The following is a 21,266-nucleotide window of genomic DNA, read 5'->3' as shown; positions in this document are numbered from 1 at the left end:
TTTTCCAGTCCATTTATGTCTGGCTTTTTACGGTTTGTGATGAAAAGAGACACTTGAAATATTCCAGTAGAATAAAACTAGCAGGGATGTGATTATCAGGCGTGCAGTTCTCTCACAAGTTCTTGTCTGTGACATTGGTTCATTAATCTGCTGTTTTACTAAAGACTCATTTAGAGGCTTTGAGACCTTTCATGCCACGTGTTTTCTAGTATAGAATGTTCAGGACATGAATGTGTACTGTCAGTATTTGGGGAATTCATGTATATTTTTGTTACCAACACATCACTTTTAAATGTCCTAATTCAATAGAAAGCCCACTTCTAGCACCACCACAAACTAAAGATCAGAGCGGCTGGAAACAACGAAGGCAGCCATTCATTCCCTCATTCCTCTGCAGCTCGTGTTTCCCTGCACCGGGCACGGTGGATGCACGGATGGAGGTGGGTGCACGGATGGAGGTGGATGCACGGCCGTCGGCTCCCCCCTGCTGGCTGGTACCAACGATTGGCACAGAGCCACAGCCAGACCTCCCGAGGGGCCGTCATCCACCAACTGAAAAAGAGCAAGGGTCCAAAGTGCTAATAATCATGAAACCATGTTTTTTCCAGGCAGGTGATCAGCATTTGCATGACACTGTGGCAGGGACAAATGCATCTGAAAGCTATTGTCACAAATTCTTCAGGCAGAAACCAGTAGCTTCGCTGCAGGGGGACTTGATGTACTGCCTGGGATCAGGATGTCTTGACCTTCCCATTGTAAACATCATGTTTTCTGTGACTATAAATATTGCAATTATCAATTCTGTGATTATGAACTTTGATCACGTCTGACAATTTTCCTGTCGGATCTCTACCTTATACTGATTCTCATTTTCTACCAAAAGAGCACATCAATTTCTGAAAATTAATGAGGGGAAGAGCAATATCCTTTTCTCCTTCATATTACCTTCTTATTGGTTTGCTATTGTTTTGGTTTTCCCCCCCAGATTTTCCAGTCGAAACTTGGAATTTGGCATCGTGTATTCCGGAACCTCTTTATACAGCAGCTAGAAAGTACATAACCGAGTTATGAAACTCAGAATCAAAAAAATGCCTCTCCACCCATGAGCAGCAAGAGACTTCAGAGTTTGGCAGCAAACCTCCACAAAGAGCTTGTCTGTGCTGAGAATACACTGCTGTTTTTAGCCCTTCTGTGAGATTGCACATCCAGCATCTTGTCAAAACACTGCCCGAAAAGAGCTAGTAACACCCTTCCTACCAACCACAGCAACTCAACAGACCTGCTGGGAGAACACGTGGTGGAGACCAGCAACCCTCCTACCCAGAGAAGCTCCAAATGTTTTCAGCAAGCTCTGCCCAGACTAGGACCCCAGAATTGCTCTCAGGTTGCATCCTGAAAACAGGCCATCATGTTCAAAGCTTGATTGTATCCTCAAGCAACAACTATATCTTGAGTGTACTTTTCTTTTACATTATCTGGTTAAGAATTTGATTATTTTTTTTTTTTACCCTGATCGTGGCAATTCTGAGACTGACTTCAGTGCATGACTTTAATAAGGAAAATGCTTAAACTCCACTGTGTATGAAGGGCATTTCTTCCTGAGTGCAGGAGGTCTGGTTTGAATCAGTTCTGATACCACAAAATTAAAGAAGTCTCAGCTGGCTCAATGCCAAGAAAGGAAGCTGCTTACCATTATTCATATTATTACTATTAAGTTATATATGCCTTGAATAATAGACTCTTAAAACTTTTAAACATTAGCCATAAAGGTATCTTGCAGAGGCACATGGATGCAGTCCACAGCTGTGAGTGTTTGTCCAGCATAACACATCACCTTGCAGAATAGCCAAAGACCTACTGCCAAGAGGGTTTAACAGAGCAGCTTTCTACCTGGGGCACTAGACACTGGCCTTTGGCAGAGCTTTTCAGCCTCAGAACACACCTGTGATCTTCCTCTCTTTGTGCCTGGGAGGGATCTGGAGATCAGGAGCAGGAGGGAGCCTTCAGCCATCTGCTCAGCTGCTGGTTCCACAGGGAAGGGAGATGAAAAGTCTTTTTGGCTTCTTTCTTACTGTTGCTGCCACCCCAGAGCTATTTGCCCTCCAGGAGGTCCCTGCCACTGTCCTCCCTTCTCTGCATTTCCTGAAGTTCATCCAAGAGATCCATTATGTCCCAAGGCTGCCAAGCAAACCCGTTCTGGCCTGTGGTTAGAAACACATCTCTCCAAAGGTCTCCTGCTCTTCCCTGAGCAGAGCTCTTCACAGTTTGCATGCCACTGGTCATCAACAAGACCATCATCATTCACTTACCTTCAAACTGACAAGGATTCATTTTCTTAGAGCTGGCAGGCCTTTTTTCTCATTTCAGTTTGCATCAATAAAGCTTTCCAAGAGAAAGCAAAGGAAAGCATTCATATGCATGAACACTTTTATTTAATGTTCTTGTTCCATTTCCCTCAGTGTGGCTTCCTTTTATAGTTCCATGTCTAGATTTTTGCATCAGCAAACCAGCTGATTTTGACAGTGGTATTTGTGATCTTAGCTTAGTGAAGAGAAAATAATTATAACATCTGATGCTGTTTGTGAGAGTTTATTAAGAAGATCAATTACGACAGGAGCACTTTGACTTTTCTTATGATCATTTCTCTGGCAACCAGGAGAAATAGTGTAGGCAAGATTACAGTCCCATCACACTCCATGTGCTAACAGTACATACCATATAATTGCATGCTTCCCACCAGAAAGCTTAGTATAATCCTATACAACCTTCCCCCTCGCATTGTTTTAGTTGTTTCATCATTTTCACAGCTTGCAAAGCCCTGAAAAATTAAAGAGGAAAACAAAACCCCTTGAGTTGGTTTTGCTACTGCCTGGCTTTGAGAGCTTATGACAGGACTAATTTAGTTTGTCTGGCAGTGATAATCCTATATTATTCAAAACTAAGAAGAAGTGGGTGAGTAAATCATGCAGCCTTTCCAGAAAGACTTGGACTTGCAGTTTGCCAGAATCCTCATTCTGCAAGGGGATGAGCTTCAATACTTCTGGAGAATCTTGTCTTCTGAAAACACCAGACTGGCTACTGATTCCAAAGAAGAGGAGGTGGGCCAGCATCTTCCTTTCTTTTCAGCATGCACTTTCTAATAGCTTGTGTGCAACAGTTTGTGAACCCCACATCTGCCTGTTTGGTCTTACAACTCAAGAATACCCTGGGTTTGCAGAAGGTACTCAGGGGTACCTGAAGAAGCCCTGACATTTCACTGTGACATTTCCTCCCCTGGGACATTTCTTCCCCAAGAGGAAGGCTGCTAGACATATAGCATAGGAGAGGAGATGGATAAAGCTATGTGAAAACTTGCAGAATTAGATTTTAATTCACAGAAGTAGAGGCCAGGATTCAAAGCTATCATCCTTCCCCTCCACAGCAGCTCCCCAGCTCCCCAGTCCTTGCTTTTCCTCTGCTCTTGTCACTACTTTGCCAGCAGGACTCTGAGATAAGAGTTTTGGAATCCAGTGCTCCATCACTCTCACCATAAAGAAATGTCTCTTTGTGTTGAGATGGAACCCCCTGTGTTCTAGTTTGTAGTACTGGTGATGGAAGCAACCAACTGTTTTTAGACCCTGTCCTTGTTGTCTGTCCTCATTTTCTCTGCAGAAAGCTCCTGTTCAGGTTTCCTGAATGTCTATCTTCACTAAGGACACACACCACATGACTGTGCTCAAGACATGCTGATCCTGGTCATTGAAAAGAGAGCTGTATTTTGTACTGTATCTTCCATGTTGGTTCTTTTTTGTTGTTATTATTCTCATCAGAAACTTGCATATCTCTTTCACAGGTAAATGCTTTTGAGATATTGCCTCAGCTGTAACATCCAGCATTTGGATTTTTATAGAGCATCTCCCTCTTACTTCATCTTAGAGATCCTGTCACCTCTAAAGAAGAAAGAACATCTATTGCTTTAATATACTTCATGCACCCAATCTCTTTTTTTACTTTTAGCAGACAGCACTTCAGATGTCTTTGCGATGCTCTGTGGTTATTTCCTCCTTGTTCTATTTGTTTTCTAGTGACAGAAATTAGAATTACAAGCATTAGCAGGACTGCTCTATTGACTGAGGATCAATACTAGATTGCTTTTCTCCCTTCACAACTGACAGCTCCATCCTCCTTTGACTTCAGAAATATTCATCAGAGTTACAGTCATTTTACAGACTTTTTACCTTAACACTATCATGAAAGGTTTAGCAGACACAATGCTTTTCAAATATCACCTCCTTTAATGATGCCTTTTCTCTCCAGTTGGAGGGACACAGAGATGGCTGAAAGAGACTTTACAGAGAAAGTTACAACCATAATTCAAACCAACAGAGGCTTAATGTCATCCACACGTTGCAACAGACTTAACATAGCAGGTAAAGCTTTATACTACAAAGCAATGGATTTCTTTTCAGCCCCAGCCATTTGGGATCTTTATTTCCAATGTTAAAAAGCAGAAGAGAAAGACACACAGCAGTTCAGAAGGCAGCTGGCCTTAGGTCAACAATACTGAAAACTGACAGTGCAGGTTAAGGATCCCAGAGTCTGGAGCAGCTGCTGGCTGTGCCTCCACAGCAGGACATGTTGTCACAGAGCTAGTGGTTTCTATAGCAGCAAATACTATGTAAAAGCTTGACTTTTCTCTCACCTTTACATGATCTAAGGGAGTTGGGAGAGAAGAGGCACAAACCTACATCTGTGTGCGTTGCAGGCTGGCTCTAAGCAAGGATTGTGTCAGATGGTCTGTGGGGATCAGCTACCCCTGTATTTCAGCCTCATGTTCCACTGATCTTCTGTAGCTATTATTTCTCCTGGTAATTTCTGTCAGGGAGAAGGTATCCTGAGGATTTCCCAGCCGCTCCATAATCAACCCACCTCTGTTTCTCGGCTCCCTCTGCTGACGGGGGCTGTTCCTGGTGTTCATGGCTACAGGCATGGCCCCTTCCCATGAGTGCCACATACCACATCCCCCAAAATATTCCACAATACCAATCCTGCTGCAATACTATCCCAATATCTCCACACCTGCTTCCCACCTCTCACTTCATAACTCACCCCTTGTCTCTCCCCAGTCTCTCTAGCACTCCCCAGGACTGCCCCATGCTCTGTGCCACAGGCCTCCCTCCTCTCCAGTACCAGCCAGCAAATACCCCTGCTGTGCCACCACTGTGTGCACTCTGCTGAGCCCATTAGGGTGTGCAGATACAAGTTTCCCTACACCTGCTGGTTTCTGGTTTCTATTATCATAGGTCTTCTTTATATGCTGTAGAGAATGAATTCAAGAGTGGCACCTGACCCTCAGTTCTTCATCCCAGTACAGAAGAGATAAGTAACCTTCTACAAGGTGCATTTCATCAGGCTCATTTGAGGATCATAGATGTCAGATTTGCTACTTAGACATAATTTTAAAATTCCAGTCATGTAATTGCACACTGCTACATTTAGCACGTTGCCTAAGAGCATCGAGCAGCACTGCAACACAGATTCTTGTGCTAAAGCAATCATTTTTTGAACAGTGAACTCAGCTCACAATCACTGGAACAGTTGGTTAGCCCACTTTTGGTTGGGGTTATGCATGTTTCATTTGTCCAGTGATAACATCAGAAGCTATGCCACCAAATGGCCAGATATATTTGTATTCATGCTATCCCACAGTGCACACAAACATGAGCAGGAACCAAATCAGATTCACAACATCACATATCTAACCCTGCCCTGCCTCCTAATCAGCTTCTCCAGCCATTCTGTGTGCCAACACCCACGAGTGCCTTACCAGATGCAAGATGCTTCAAACAGCGACTCCGTCTCAGTCTGGCCCTTCCCCTGACCGTGCTTTCTGCACCGCTGGCCAAGTGTAAAGGCAAGCCAGCTGAAGGACCAACATCTGGGGTGAAATCTCTAAGGAATAAGGAATAGTTACACTTTGGAATAAAATATTGACACTCTGCATACCAAAAAAAAAAAAAAAAAAAAGAAAAAAAAAGCAACAAACACAAAGCACTGCTAGTTATGGTGTCTTAGCATCAGTTGCAGAAAGGAAAACGTGTCCTTTCCTGGCATATCCTTTAAGTACCTACAACCCCCATGCAGCCAGGGTTCTTGGTGGACAAGAAGCTCAATACGAACTGTCAGTGTGCACTTGCAGCCCAGAAAACCGATTGTATCCTGGGCTGCATCAAGAGAAGTGTAGCCAGCAGGTTAAGGGAGGTGATTCTCCCCTTCTACTTCACTCTGGTGAGACCCCACCTGGAGTACTGCATCCAGTTCTGGAGCCCCTATAACAAGGACATGGATGTGCTGGAACGTGTCCAGAGAAGGGCCATGAGGGTGATCAGAGGGCTGGAGCACCTCTGCTATGGAGACAGACTGAGAGAGTTGGGGTTGTTCAGTCTGGAGAGGAAAAGGCTCCAAGGAGACCTTATTGTGGCCTTTCAGTATCTTAAGTGGGCCTGTGAGAAAGCTGGGGAGGGAATTTTTAAGGTGTTGGGTAGTGATAGGACTCGGGGGAATGGAGCAAAACTAGAAGTGGGTAGATTCAGATTGGATGTTAGGAAGAAGTTTTTCACTGTGAGGGTGGTGAGACACTGGAACAGGTTGCCCAGGGAGGTGGTTGAGGCCCCATCCCTGGAGGTTTTTAAGGCCAGGCTGGATGTGGCTCTGGGCAACCTGCTCTAGTGTGAGGTGTCCCTGCCCATGGCAGGGGGGTTGGAACTAGGTGATCCTTGAGTTCCTTTGCAACCTTAACAATTCTATGATTCTATGTTTTTTCAGAAGCACATAACTTACTCCACTAGCTTTCATTAAGCAAAATGTCCACCTCAGTCAACAGAAGTTTTGCTTGAATAAAAGCTACTTTAACCAAGCCCAACAGGTTGGGGGGTTCAAAACACATAGGGCTCCTCCCATTAAACAAAGGCAGTTGTAATATTGATTTTAATGGAAGAAGTCATACTCTGCCAAGTGCTTACATGAATCTCTCCCTCACAACTGTCATGCATTTTCTAGTATAATAAATAAGTCAAAAAATACCCTCTTCCTATGGAGTGTTTATGATTTATTGTTTACTGGCAGCTTTCAAAAAATAGAATTATTCACCATTTAAACATTGCATGTAAATTTGTATTCAACTTATCTGCATTAATCCTTTTGTTATCAAACCAATTAGTGAACTGGTTTAGAAAATTCCTCAGGACATCAATTTACATGGCACAGACATGTTTATTTGAACTGTAAACAGAAGCTGAGGGTTGCTATGGTGTGATCTTTTTCTCAAAGTCTATTTACTTCTCTCAGCTAACAGCAGTGCCAAGAGTGGAGCCCATAAACCAGAAAGCATAAAGCAAAGCAGCCATCACACACCATGCTGCTGGGAAGTCCTTATTCTAAGGAAATGACTTCGAACACTCACTATAAAAAAAGGTATGTAGAAAAGCAAGATTAACATTTTTTTTTTTAAGGTTAAAATGGTATTTTAATCTGTATGTTGTGATAAAAGTTTTGAAAAGAAGAACTAGTTTGAAAAGCCTCTTTTAGTTGTTGCTGTTTTCTGGTCCTCCTGCAAAACCTTAGGTTTGTACAATTTAAGGTGAGAAGCTTAGGTGAATATTCACATTATGGCACATTAATGAGACCCTGGAGGAATGGGAACAGGCAAAGAGCAAACAGGTACAGTACAAAGGGATTTGCTTCTTGCAAAATCCCTAAAGTAGCCTTTTGGAAGAGTATGGTGCCATTTTAATTACAACATATAAGCATACATTTAATTCCAAAATGGATATTTTTATTCACCAACAAAACTTTTGGTTGCTGTGAATTATTCTCCTGCTGCAATGAATGCAATGCAATGAAAGTTTCTGATTTTTATTTTATGTTACTGACACAGGTTGTTTTCATAACCAGACTTGCAAAAAAAAAGTCAGTCCAAATACATCTTTAATCCTCCAATTGTGAAGTTCAAGTGTATAAACAAAACTCTTCTGAAAGAAGAATGGCTGGAATTAGGAATATAAACCATAGCAAATAGGGAAAAAATACAAGACAGAAAACTTAGTTGTTTTTCTATGAAGTCCCACACCCAACTTCTCCCTTTACTGCTGGATAAATCCCCTTTTAAACAGCAAATAAGTAACAGAATATATAATGCAATATAACACAGTCACTTACTAATAACCTTCTTCCACTAAGGTGGGGAACGTTTCTGATGCCTACCCAAAGATGATGCCCAAGCACTATCTTCCTGGTGCAGGTGTAGTTAGACCTTTCCTTCATATTAAGAAATCTCATTTTCAACATATGCATGTAGGACTCCACAAGGGTACCTCTGCTGACCTCACAGGTAATAGAGGTTTAAGAAACATGCCTGTGATAGTAATGTGGATCCGTGGAGCGAACTCAAAGGTTTTCATCCACCCCATGGGCCAGAGGCTGCCTTCTCTTTCCTGGTCTGCAGTGTGAACAACCATGAATGACAACCATGTAGTTCATCTCCCCCAGAAGCATCTCAGGAGTCCACACAGGCTGCATATACCAAGACTGCCCCTTGGCACAACCCAAAATACAGTAAATGGAGATGATTTGGTGTGGTGGGTTGAAATTACCCCCCAACAAGGAGGTTATCTTTTCAGGCAGGGTTATCTGCTTGAAAAACATTGTCAGGTGGACATCAGATGTGAATATTGATGCACTCATAACCATCCAGTGCAATCTTTCCTTCCTGCTATCTTAAGAAGACATAGGTCTCTTGCAGGTTTCCTATGGATCTGTTGGCCCTGCATGGATTTCTCAAGTATCCTAGGACTTTCTAAATGGCAGTGGAAGCCTCTGTATGTGACTAACTCAACTGGCCCAACTGATTTTGCACTCTAGTCAATCTTAAACAATTTAGAATATATTTAAAGGTTCCTTAGCATGCACAGCAGACACAAACCAAGATTTGCAGACTGCTCTTTTCATGGCTTAAACTACCAATGACCTCTAATGCTGCAGCAGATCATCCAAAATTAAAAAGTATGTCTGAATATCCCTATTTTGCTTGCTATCTTTTCCATTCCTTTAAAAACATAAGGAAACCTTGACTTGCCTGCCCAGAAACCAAGGATGCTCTGTATCCCAGAGACATGAGATTCCTGCTTCTTAACTAGCTGTAGGAAATCTCACCTGACATAAGGTTCTCTATTTTGTCAGGCTGCTGGCTTTACTCTGCTCTCTGTCCTGGGATTCCAGATCCTGGAAGCATTTTTAGAAACCCTACTTCACATTCATCAAAGATTCACTGGTGTCATTATATTTCAAGATGATATACTGAACAGGTCAACAATTTTCCATAGTCTCAGTTCTGATGGAAAATTTGTTATGATGTCTGTATTCAAGAGGCTGGTAGGTGCACTTATGTCAGCCCTGTCACCAAAGCTCAGCTTTTAAAGAGAGGCGTGAAATCCTCCTACTGCATAATAATTCACCAAAAAGTAGGATAAAGTTTTGACCTTTTCTCATTAAGTGGTCAGTTGTAAGAATCACAGAATATATCTGGTTAGAAGAGACCTCAAAGATTATCCAGTCCAACCTTCAACCCAGCACTGAAAAGTCAACACCAAACCATGTCCCTGAGTTCCAGGTCCACGTGGCACTTGAACACCCCCAAGGATGGCGACTCCACCACCACCCTAGGCAGACCATTTCAATGTTCGACAACCCTTTCAGTGAAGAAATATTTCCTAATATCCAGCCTAAACCTCCCCTGGTACAGCTTGTAACCATCTCCTCTAGTCCTGTTGCATGACACAAGGAGAAAAGGCTGACTCCTCCTTACTCCAGCCTCCCTTCAGGTAGTCGTAGAGTGTGATGAGGTCTCTCCTCAGCCTCCTCTTTTCCAGACTGAACAACCCCAGCTGAGGGGCCCAGAACTGAAAGCAATTCTCAAGGTGTGGCCTCACCAGTGCCAAGCACAGGGGAAGGATCACCTCCCTGTTCCTGCTGGCCACAGTGTTTCTCATACAAGCCAGGATGCCATTGGCTTGCTTGGCCGCCTGGGCACACTGGTGACTCAGATTTAGTCGACTATCAACCAATACCCCAAGTCCCTCTCAAGATGCAGCTTTCCAACCACACATCCCCAAGTCTGTAGCTTACTATGGGGTTGTTGTGACCCAGGCAGAGGACCTGTAGGACTTCATTCTAATTCTGCAGCTGTATTTTTAATTGCATCACTCTCTGCTGCTTTGGAGGCTGTCGAAACTTAAGCAGTAACCTAAGCAAAGGGCTGCCTAAAAACAGAGGCCTGTCCTGAAAATTGGAATATAGCCCAGAATAAGAGTCAGGCTCCCACTCTCTTCAAGAAACTGTAACAGGATCTCTAATGAAGCATCTGATACAAGGAAGTCCATCTGAAAACTCTTCGAAGTCTGTTTAGCTGCTTTGCCCCTAAGGTGTAGGGCCGCAGGTGTTTTCCTTTCGTTTTTGCCTTACTGTTTGAGTATTTGCATGGGAACTGTTGCACAATTGAGCTAAAAATACAAAGCTCCAAACACATCCAGGAAAACTTCACATTGTTCTTGCTGTCCGTTTCTTCAGGGAGCAAACATTTCCATCTCCACAGCAAAACAAAGAAGCTCTCTACAACCGTAGAAGGAAAGAACCTGAGCTGAACTACAGAGCAGCACAGGTGATCCAAGAAATAATGGCAGAATGGACTCTGCTTTCCCAATACACTCTGATAGTTTCTTCTCTAGGTCTCATGGAGCATCTGCCCTGCTGGGCATGAGGCAGTATTTGTGGTCAAATCGGGCAGGGAAAAGAGATGGAGTGAGTTAGAAACAGATCTGACAGACTTTTGTTACACAGGCAACGTGTCCAGTGAACAAATCCTGTGCAGTCTCATGCAGAGAAGGCTGTGGAGGCAGCCAAGAGCAGTCTCCCAGTACCTGCAAGGAGGTTATTGGAAAGACAGAGGTGGGCTGCTTACAGCAGTACCCCATGGGAAGACAAAGTAAAATGGGCAGAAGCTGAAACAAGAGAGGCTCTGACTGTGTATAAGACAAAATTTCTTCATCATTAAGGACGGCAAAATGAGAGACTCGTTACCCAAAAACGTTGTGCAGTCTCCATTCTTGGAGGCTTTCAAGACCAATTGCATAAAGCCATGACCACCTGGTTTGATCTTATAGCTGACTGTGCTCTGAGGAGCAGGTTGGGCTAGAGACTTCCTGAGGTCCCTTCAGACCATAATTCTCCCATGATCTCATGAAACTTGCCAACAGATTCTAGTGTGTCAAGGAAAAAGCTCTACACAAATTCCCTTACCTCCACTTATGGGAACGTTATTTAGGAAGAACTTCCTTCTAATCCCCAACATCAGCCTGAAGTGTGATTTAACACTAGCTTCTACAGGCAATAGCTGCAATGAAAATACTAAAAGCTTTGCTGAGAAACAGATAAAGCTTGTGACTGACATATTCAGAAAAAGCTTCCCAATTTTAGACTCTGACAGATATCTTGGGGAAAAAAAAAGTTGCTCAATTCTCAGCCAACGGAACTTGCAAAGGTTAGGAACATTTGAAAAAACAGGTCCCTTTCATTCAGTAGCCAGAGACACAACTTAAAACAAATTTCAGATATCTTGAATTAAAGACTTTGCCTAACTTGCAACAGAAGTTTTGGTATCTTACATCAAAACAGAAAGTTCATGTCCTTTGTGATTATGTTGAGCAGATAGTAAATGAAACACGTAATGTATAATAAAGTGCAGATCAACAGAATCTCAGCTGCTAGAGGAGACAGCAAAGAAGCAGAATAATAAAATAATAATTAAAAAAATCAACTAAGCAACATCTTGAGCCTTGAAATACATAAGGATATACACCTGGAATATTGTAATTCATAGGGTAAAATAATTTATATATGTTACAGTGTCCCAGGTAGCAGAGAGAGAAAACTAATTTCTGTAGCATTTGTGAAGCAGCTTCTCCTCTGCTGTTGAAAACTGACCTGTAAGCTGATCCTGTTACCAGCTGCCTACCACAGGACCACAAAAGATCTGGGCTATGAGAGATTTCAGAGGCCAAACTGCTGCCTTAGTACTTAAGCAGCATAGTACCTAAGCAGCATGAAGCACAGCCTTTGCAGAAGTGTTTAATCACTTTATATACTGAAATCCTCTTAGAACTGTTAATGAACTGTGCAAGAAAACAGTGAGGATGAACAGAATAATGCCGAGCTCCACTATGCAGTTACCAGAGCTCCCTGCTGTGGTGAGGATGCGACTTGAACAACTCTGACCTAAGAAGACAGCTTTGGTTGTCCATGCATATTGCACTTCTTGCAGGATTTACCCTCTAAGACTGTAATTATGTGAAATAGTAACTGAAAACATACCCCAGACAATGAGGTATACTTCTTATATTTACAATTCTTTCTCCTCCAACCAGATACTCTCATCAAACATCCCTACTCACACACCAGCCCTGCAGCATTGCCTCTTTAAAATCCCATCACCTTGCTCAGGCAGCAGGGTTAAGCAGAAGGCTCTAAAGTAACAGGCCTGCATATTCTACAAAATAGCTGCTGGCTAATAGGTGGCTTTAAAAAAAAAATCAATTTTTTTTTCCAAATATTTTTTGTTTTAAATAAAACAAACTGCACCTCAGTATCTAACATTTTCTAATTCTAGAATTTATATTTTAAGAAGAGACCCCCACCCCAAAAAAAGCCCCAAACCCAAAAATCACAACAGATTTCTAACAGCCTGCATTACAGCTTTGATTTTGATTTTGAAGTGTCAGATGACTGTGTCACTGGAAGCAGACATTCAGACATTCCCTTGGAGGTATTTGTATGCTGCCGACGCAACAGACACTCAACCTGCCAGAGTCTCTCAGCAAAACTCTGTTAAGACAAGAAAATTTATTGACTCTCTATGAAAGCTACAGCAAGACTTAGTGCACCAGGCCTTTAATCAAGCAGCTACATAATCATTTAAAAGCAGTTGTACCCCAAGCTGGTAGTTTGCAGGATTTGTTTACATTTTGGCTGCACACGGTGACCCAAGGCACTCTGCTCCTGCCAGATCAAGGCTCATCTTCTCAGCAGGATCTGTCACCTTTGTGCTCTCTGGGGCCCTTGGTGGTTAATGCTCAGGGCTGATGAGAATGCATGGCAGTAATGCTCTGCCATCCATCACTTCTCTGTTGGCAGCTCAGTGTTTTCTGGCCAATCATCTCACACCCTGCTCTGCTAACCCATCTTCCACCTTGCAATCTTGACTGAACTGACTGATCTTTCATCTTTTGAGGAAGATGGTGATGACAATGCCCATGTCGCTACTTCTTGAGGCAGGCAACACTACTTGACACTGAAAGATTTGCATGGAAATCTCCATCACATTCATGAAGTGACAGAGATCTTCTGCATGGCAATCTGCTCTGAAAAGTTGGTCTCCTACAGCATAGCCATCTCCTCCCACTGATGATTTTGCTTCCATCTCTTATTCACACATGACATATACACTGAATCTGTGGGGTTTAATATGTGTTTCATAAATCTTTGCAGTATCTCACAAATACAAACTTTTTTATATGAAAATTGCTTTGCTGTCCATCAAACCATGATCATACCCTTAAAAATTTGTTCTTGACAGATGACCTTAAAGGTCATTTCTAACCTTAATGATTCTACAAATACAGTAATGACTTATCAAAAAAGTGCAAACCAACTTTGGATGTTTACTGTAGAAGACTTGGATGTAAAGGAGAAGTCTGAGAAACACAAATGAGCTAAACCAGATCCCAGATCTTATTTCTGCAAGTAGGACCCCATAGGAAAATCAGATGAGTCTCACTGATTTTGACAATGCCAATCCTGGACCAACATGCCAACCAAACATGGTTGGACCAACTTCCAACCAAAGCCTCAGCACATTCATCTTCTGTTATTATTTCCCTTCTATGACTGCACTTCACCAAGCAGTTTCCGTTAAGTATTTCAGGGTTTCTGAAGTCCCTGTCTTCCAGTGAAACCTACAGAACCCCCTGAGCTTCAAGAAACTTATTATTATGAAAAAAAACAACACAAATTTTAGGAAAGAAGAAAAAAAACCAAAACAACAAACAGCTCAGAAATTGCCTCTGAACAAAGACATCAAATGCTGGTATACAAAACGTGATTTTCTTAACTACTGCCAATGTAAATGACCAATTTCCAGAAATGTGTATTTTAAAAGTAAGGCAATGCATATAAAGACAAACATTAGCTCAAATCTTGCATAACTGATACTGCAATACCCTCTTGTGGTCAAATAAAGATGCTTTGTCTAAACACGTGAACTTTTATTAGCCCATAAAAATCCTTTCTCCTTTAGCAGGGAGAAATAACTCACATATTTTTCACAGAGGAATCTGTAGTGCATATCATCACTTTCCTGGCAACAACAGCAGTGTGCCCAGGTGGCCAGGAGAGCCAATGGCATCCTGGCCTGTGTCAGGAATAGTGTAGCCAGCAGGACAAGGGAGGTTATTCTTCCCCTGCACTCAGCACTGGTCAGACCACACCTTGAGTACTGTGTCCAGTTCTGGGCTCCTCAATTCAAGAGAGATGTTGAGGTACTGGAACGTGTCCAGAGAAGGGCAACGAAGCTGGTGAGGGACCTGGAACACAAACCCTATGAGGAGAGGCTGAGGGAGCTGGGGTTGTTTAGCCTGGAGAAGAGAAGGCTCAGGGGTGACCTCATTGCTGTCTACAACTACCTGAGGGGAGGTTGTAGGCAGGAGGGGGTTGGTCTCTTCTCCCAGGCAACCAGCACCAGAACAAGAGGACACAGTCTCAAGTTGTGCCAGGGGAGGTATAGGCTGGATGTTAGGAGGAAGTTCTTCACAGAGAGAGTGATTGCCCATTGGAATGGGCTGCCCAGGGAGGTGGTAGGGTCACTGTCCCTGGAGATGTTCAAGAGAAGACTGGATGAGGCACTTAGTGCCATGGTCTGGTTGATTGGTTAGGGCTGGGTGATCGGTTGGACAGGATGATCTTGGAGGTCTATTCCAACCTGGTTGATTCTATGATTCTAACAAAAGGCTCACCTTAGCTGAGTTCTTCTGCAGAATGATGGGCACCAACACTGCTTGTCAGATAAACTAATCCCAAACCAAACTCCTAAGCAAAAGCACCACCTCCTACAGTGACACATGACTTTTTTCAGGTTTCATGTTCCCAAACAGAAAAAATAAAGATTCTATGAGCATAGATACACATGGCATGAGGCCACAACAAAAATCAATCTATGCTACTACAGAATGAAAAGAGGTACAGAGTAAATCAGTCATACCAATTCAAATGAGACCCCTGCTTAAATACCCCAGGCTGTTATGATGAACAAATAAAATACTCAACTAGCAGATGCTAATATGAAGGGAAATAATTTGATATCTGCAGCAGTTCTGCTGAGCTGTTAATCTAGTAAATGGCCTAAATCGGCTGCTAGTACATCCAGCAAGGAATATAGAGTAACACCCAGAAATTTCATCCTTCCTCAACTATGTCTGCATGAAGTGTTTGGGTTGTTGTATAGTTGTACCTATTTTAAAAGAAATTATTCGTGGCCTTCTAGAATCTCAAGGGGGCCTACAAGAAAGCTGGGAAGGGACTTTTTAGGGTGTCAGGTAGTGATAGGACTAGGACTAGGGGGAATGGAACAAAAATAGAAATGGATTCAGATTAGATGTTAGGAAGAAGTTCTTCACTATGAGGATGGTGAGACACTGGAACAGGTTGCTCAGGGAGGTGGTAGAAGCTCCATCCCTGGAGGTTTTTAAGGCCAGGCTGGATGTGGCTCTGAGCAATGTGATCTAGTGTGAGGTGTTCCTGCCCTTGGCAAGGGGGTTGGAACTAGATAATCTTTGAGTTCCCTTGCAACCCTAACAATTCTCTGATTCTGTGATTCTATTCTATGATTTATCAAATTCAGCATGTACTTCCCAATACTGTCAGCAAGTAAGTTTGCCCTAAAAAAGCAGATTTGAAGTTCATTAGCATTTACTGGGAAGGTGAAGCATGAGGTTAGAATTCATCTAGAGCTAACTCACACTACTCAAAAACAAGTCAGTCAAGAATTTCAGAGGAAATTTATACTTAAAATGCTGCTTTTTCCTTCAAGGTCACAAATACTTGAGGAAATGGCTTTGTACCACAAAAGCCCAACAGACTGATTATAAAGACAAACACTGATATTTTGGACACTGTTTTGAACATTCTTACTTTGTATACTAATAATCCTTTAAAGTTATTTAAAACTGCTCCTCACGCTTGCATAATACCTTCTGCAGAAATCTCTGAGTACTTAAAAAGGACTTTTGGTGATCTCTGGCTGCCCTTAAAAAAAAAAAAAAATCTGAAGGAACCTTCAAAGCATAGATACATTGAAATATCTTGTTTTAAACAAATAGAGTTCAAGGCCCCAGCGGCTGTCCCACTGGGTCTCGGCAGCCTTTCTGGTGAATAGTCACAAGTCATACTTGTTTCCAAGGGAGACAGCAAACACACCAGGGAAACCAGCAGCTTTCAAGAGATTTTGCTTCTGCTACATAACCACAACAAAAGCCATCCTGATGTACTCAGCAGCAGTCTCCACAGCACCCTTTGCTGCTAAAGCGGATTTTATTGTTTTGAGGATTTTGAATAGAGGGTGATCTCAGCTGCAGGCAGCAGTAATCACCTCATAAGCTAGGAGCTTGCTGTTACAGCAGGAGATCCAATGGCTTTCGGTAACAGTTATTTCTTACAAAATTGCAGTTACCATGAAAACTCCGTCAGCATTCAAGCAACAAAGTAACACAAAGCAGTAGGAAAGGAGAATTAAGTAAGAGGGAAGTAAAGAAGTGCCGAACATTGCCTGTCAGTGCTGCTGTGCGTGTTCGTTTTCTCAAAGCACTCCAAATCAACAGCTAAAAGAAAATGTTAGGAGAGAAGGAGGTGTGAAAAGTGCAAATAACAGCAGGTTTAAGTTTCCTGGCAGTCACTACGGCACCTAACAATACTGAGGATACAGCAACTCTCAAAATGGACAAGCTGGGAAAGGCTTCTGGATTCAGGAGAAATACTTTAGTTAGGTCTTGGGAATCAGCAGCCACACCTCTGGGGCAACCAGCTTCAGCTCCATCTGTGTCTTTCAGCAGCACCCAACCCAGAAGACCTATTGTTGCACACCCAGCTCCTCAGGCCTGGGCAGACAAGCAGGCAGCACTGCAGGAGGACCAGGTTCAACAGGATAAGGTTTGGAGAGAGTCTGTGGAGGCTGAACAGAGAGGAAGAAAAATCTGGTAAGTCATTTGTTCATGCCTCTTCTACTCATCTTGACAATGGTATTGATGCTCCCTGACAGTTTTAGGGCTTGATCCAAAGTCTACAGTATTGGAGGAAACTTTCTTCGGCAGGGACTCCTAACACCTTTCTTTCTAAGACTGTCTTAGCTCCATTTTCCTTCACTGGACCAAATCCATGCTAATATCTCCTGGCATAATGGGCTTAAGCTGAAAAGAGATGTAAGGAATTGCATGTTAAGTTATCTTTTAGCTTTATAGAGATTTCCATAATGAAGATGTAAATGTGCCAACCTTTATAATTCATTGCAGACACACTGATATTATCACCTCTTCTCATATTCTTGGAAATGGCTGAAATAGAAGCTGAACAGAGTGTTCTGCCAAAGTACGATTTTGTGTTGCAGATCTACTGTAAATCCACCCGACATGCCCCATTGTTAGAGTGGTTCAGCAGACTGAACTGTACACATGCAATCTCAGCTTTGACTGGGTAGACACCACTGACCTGGAGGAACCCCCAAATTAGGATCCTCTCTGTCTCTGCCACGTATCTTGTGTAAGTGTTAATGTTTGTCCTTCAGTACACAGCATGAGCATGCCTATTAGAAGACCATCTTTGGGGAAAAAAGTAAAATCAGACTGCAGAGTAGCAAAGAGAAAGGAAAGGGAGGAAAGAGAACATCTCTCTCAAGACTTTTTAGAACTGGTAAAGAAACCATCTGAGAACCCCTGTCCTCCTCGGCCTTCTGGAGGAGGCACAAATCACACCTCTGATGTCCTCAGAGATGCATTTGCACTCTTGTCTGGCTCCTTTTACCTAAGAGAAAGGCTGATGACAGGACTCTGACTCACTCAAAGGCAGGGCCATGGTACCAACATTACTCTCTCCTATTTGTGCACCTAGGCTTTTCCCAAACAGGTCCAGCATTTTCCACACCGTTTCCCTAGCAAAGGTAGCAGGAGGGACTCTCTGTCTGTGCCTCTCCCCTGAGGTTCTAAGCCATGGATATTGGTGTAAACTCACTTTCATGGGTAAATAACACATCATACAGCTGATGCATGTTCTCCTCTCCAGTCTTAGCTATGAAGACAGAAACTCTTGTAAAGGGTAGGACAGAAGTGTGATGCCTAAAGCTAAATTCACCAGGCTACACATGCTACAGCTTGCAGAGAACTCTCCTTCAGCTCCACATCCCTATCCCAGAAACAATAATGGGGAAGGCTGCTATGTGTTGGTGATGTGACTGAAGTGGATATAGGTAAATCTCTGAGATCCAGCACTTCTCAGTAATAAGCACCATGTTCAAATAGTGGATGGCATAGAAGGATAAAAAAATTTTAGGACCTCTGTGCTGTGTTGGTATACCAAGATAGAGAGTGATAAACACAACAATCAGAAATTACTTTTTCTTTGCACTTAGGGAATATCTGCACTGGACAGGGGAGTGCAGCACAGCTCCCAGCTCTGCTGTACAGGTGAGCTCAGCTTGGAAGGGCGTGCAGCTTCAGCACTAGATCAGTGAGCTTCCATGACACGCTGTACAGACACATGTAACTAGCTCAAGTCAACCCAGGTATCCCTTGAGCCTTGCTGCAAATACAGCTGCAGCTAACAGTCTCCTCTCTTGACCTCACAAGTCAAGTGAACTTATGTTTTCTCAATCTCAGGCCAGGGAAAGCAAGGGCCAGAAAATCAAAGGCCTTGCCCTGTAGTCCCACATCATATATAGAACAGGGATGAAGAGCAAACCTCAGGTCTTCTGACTCCTCAGTTTGCTCCTAGCACAGCTGCCTATCTGCACAAAATACTCCTGTGGGTGTCTGCAGGAAACAAATATGGCTCTGGGAGTTCCTACCAGGGACTTCTTCCAGCAGACTATCAGCCATTTGAAAAAGAAGCAGCTGTGTCTAACTCAAGGAATGGGACAAAAGTGTTCTAGAGTGACTCAGGATTTAACTAATTTATCTGCATTTGTACAAGGAATACATTATGGACATGCTATCCCCATTTTCCTCCACTGAAAACACTCCACTCCTCATGTAGTATGGGAATGAAAAAACCCCTGGGCTTCACCACAGAAAAGATAGGTTTCAGTACAAACAGTTTGCAAGCCTAAGAGCTGAGCTGTAAGTATCAAACTGAGCTGTTAAACAGGCATTCAAATACAACCAATTTTACACTGAATTTTTACTTTCTATTCCAAGGCACCAGAACTGGAGTTTCCTAAAGGACTATGACCAAATGGTAAGTTTCAAACAAACATCTAACTGTAATCCAGGCCCTTTTTTAGTTTTCACCAAGCTGAGCTAGGCTAATATTTCAAAGTGAAGTATACTTAGACATAATTGGCAGGTGCTTTAAGGATAAAATACTTATGAAAAATAAAAGAAAATTGAAGTGCTTTTCATCTGCTGCCTACACCACAAAGAAACACAGTATATGTGTGTGTGTGTGTGTGTTCAATTTATTTCAGTGTTAGCAACTCTATAGAAAGACAAATGCTGCAAGAGCCAGCGTTATCATCCTGAAATCCAACCCACTTATTAAAAACCAAACAAAAAACCCTCCCACATCACGACCATTCTAGAGCAGGCTAACTTCTGTCCCTGCTGACATTTTATTCAGTGCATCCCAAAACTGCTCATTTCCCTGTGTTATGCTATTCCTATGTAAAACGACAGGAAAAATTAATAATTTTACTTTATTTCTTCAGCATTCAGTGTAACATTTTAAATTACATTAAAAAACCTTATTTTGAAAGTGAAAGAGCTGATATTAATAATCATCTCAGTACCATATTTTTGTAACAAGCAAGAGCTGATATTAATAATCATCTCAGTAACATATTTTTGTAACAAGCAAGAGCTGATATTAATAATCATCTCAGTGCCATATTTTTGTAACAAGCAAGGGATGTGTGATGGTTGAAAACTCTCTTTTCAATTTTTCTTTGCAAAGTTCAAGCAGAGAAAGCTAAAGAATATAAATAAGTCACTATTGGGTATAAGAAAGCAAAATAATGATTGTTCTAAACACTTCCATTGGATAGACAGAAATGTTTAAGAACCACTACTCAAAACAAAGTTGGGGCAGTCGGGGTCTGAGTTCACAGCTTGCTGGGCTGGCTGGCTGCTGCTTCTTCTCTTCTGGCTAAAGATAACACAATGACCTTGGCAAGCTAAGCTAACAGCCTCCCTGATTCTTAACTTCTCTGCTTTCTGCCAAGGGGATCTAGGGGGAGGAAGCCCCAGGGAGAGAGGCCCCTTGTGAAAGGCCCCTTTGGGCAGAAGCAAAGGGAGCTTGGTTGTGCTTTTCTGTTGATTGTATATATTTATAGATGTTGTGAATTGGTTATATTTGTACATATTCATTGCATTTCATCATAGATTGTAGATGTGCTTGTAAATACAGCTTTCATTTGCTTCCAGACTGAGCTAGCCTGGTTATTGTCGGTGGGGGGGATTTCAGCTCTCACACTGATACAGGATGTGATTCTGAAAACTTACTAGTGATTGTTGTTTTATCCAGGGTAAGAAAAAGGAGCAGAAGCCACTGCCAAGCTATATGCCTGTGTTCTCAAGCAAAGTTCCCAACTCGACCAACCAGGTTATTGGCAGTCGAATGAATACAGAACTTGGCAGGGCTCTGGTAAACATGGATTACTTCTTCAGCAGTGGAACACGGAAGAGGAAACTTGAGGGTGATCTCCAGGTTTCCTAGGTTTCAGTAAAATTATAATGCTAACAAAGCAAGTTGAATGGTGCCAGCCAACAGACTCCATGGCGTGTAAAAAATTTTTCAGTCTTTTTCTCTGAAAGACCAATACCATTGCGTAAGATGGATTTTCTTTCAAAAACAAAGCTGGATGTTGTCCAGCAGTGCTGTAGCAGACAATCCTCTTTGTGTTTGGGGTGACTGGGCCATATACA

At 42.5% G+C, this 21,266-nt stretch overlaps 1 protein-coding gene across 1 annotated transcript; it reads left to right on the top strand.

Annotated features, from left to right (window-relative positions):
• Positions 1–434: 434 nt before the first annotated feature.
• On the top strand, positions 435–21,057 carry C9H2orf50 (chromosome 9 C2orf50 homolog). The gene is given in 5 exon segments (XM_054383358.1): positions 435–718; positions 16,943–17,033; positions 17,035–17,333; positions 19,542–19,581; positions 20,866–21,057. Coding segments are annotated over 5 exon segments (906 nt in total).
• Positions 21,058–21,266: the final 209 nt, after the last annotated feature.

The sequence above is a fragment of the Indicator indicator genome, chromosome 9 (genome assembly GCF_027791375.1).
Source record: "Indicator indicator isolate 239-I01 chromosome 9, UM_Iind_1.1, whole genome shotgun sequence".
Lineage (NCBI taxonomy): Eukaryota > Metazoa > Chordata > Aves > Piciformes > Indicatoridae > Indicator > Indicator indicator.
Note: the sequence above shows the minus strand (reverse complement) of the source record. Positions and strands in the feature narration are given on the sequence as shown.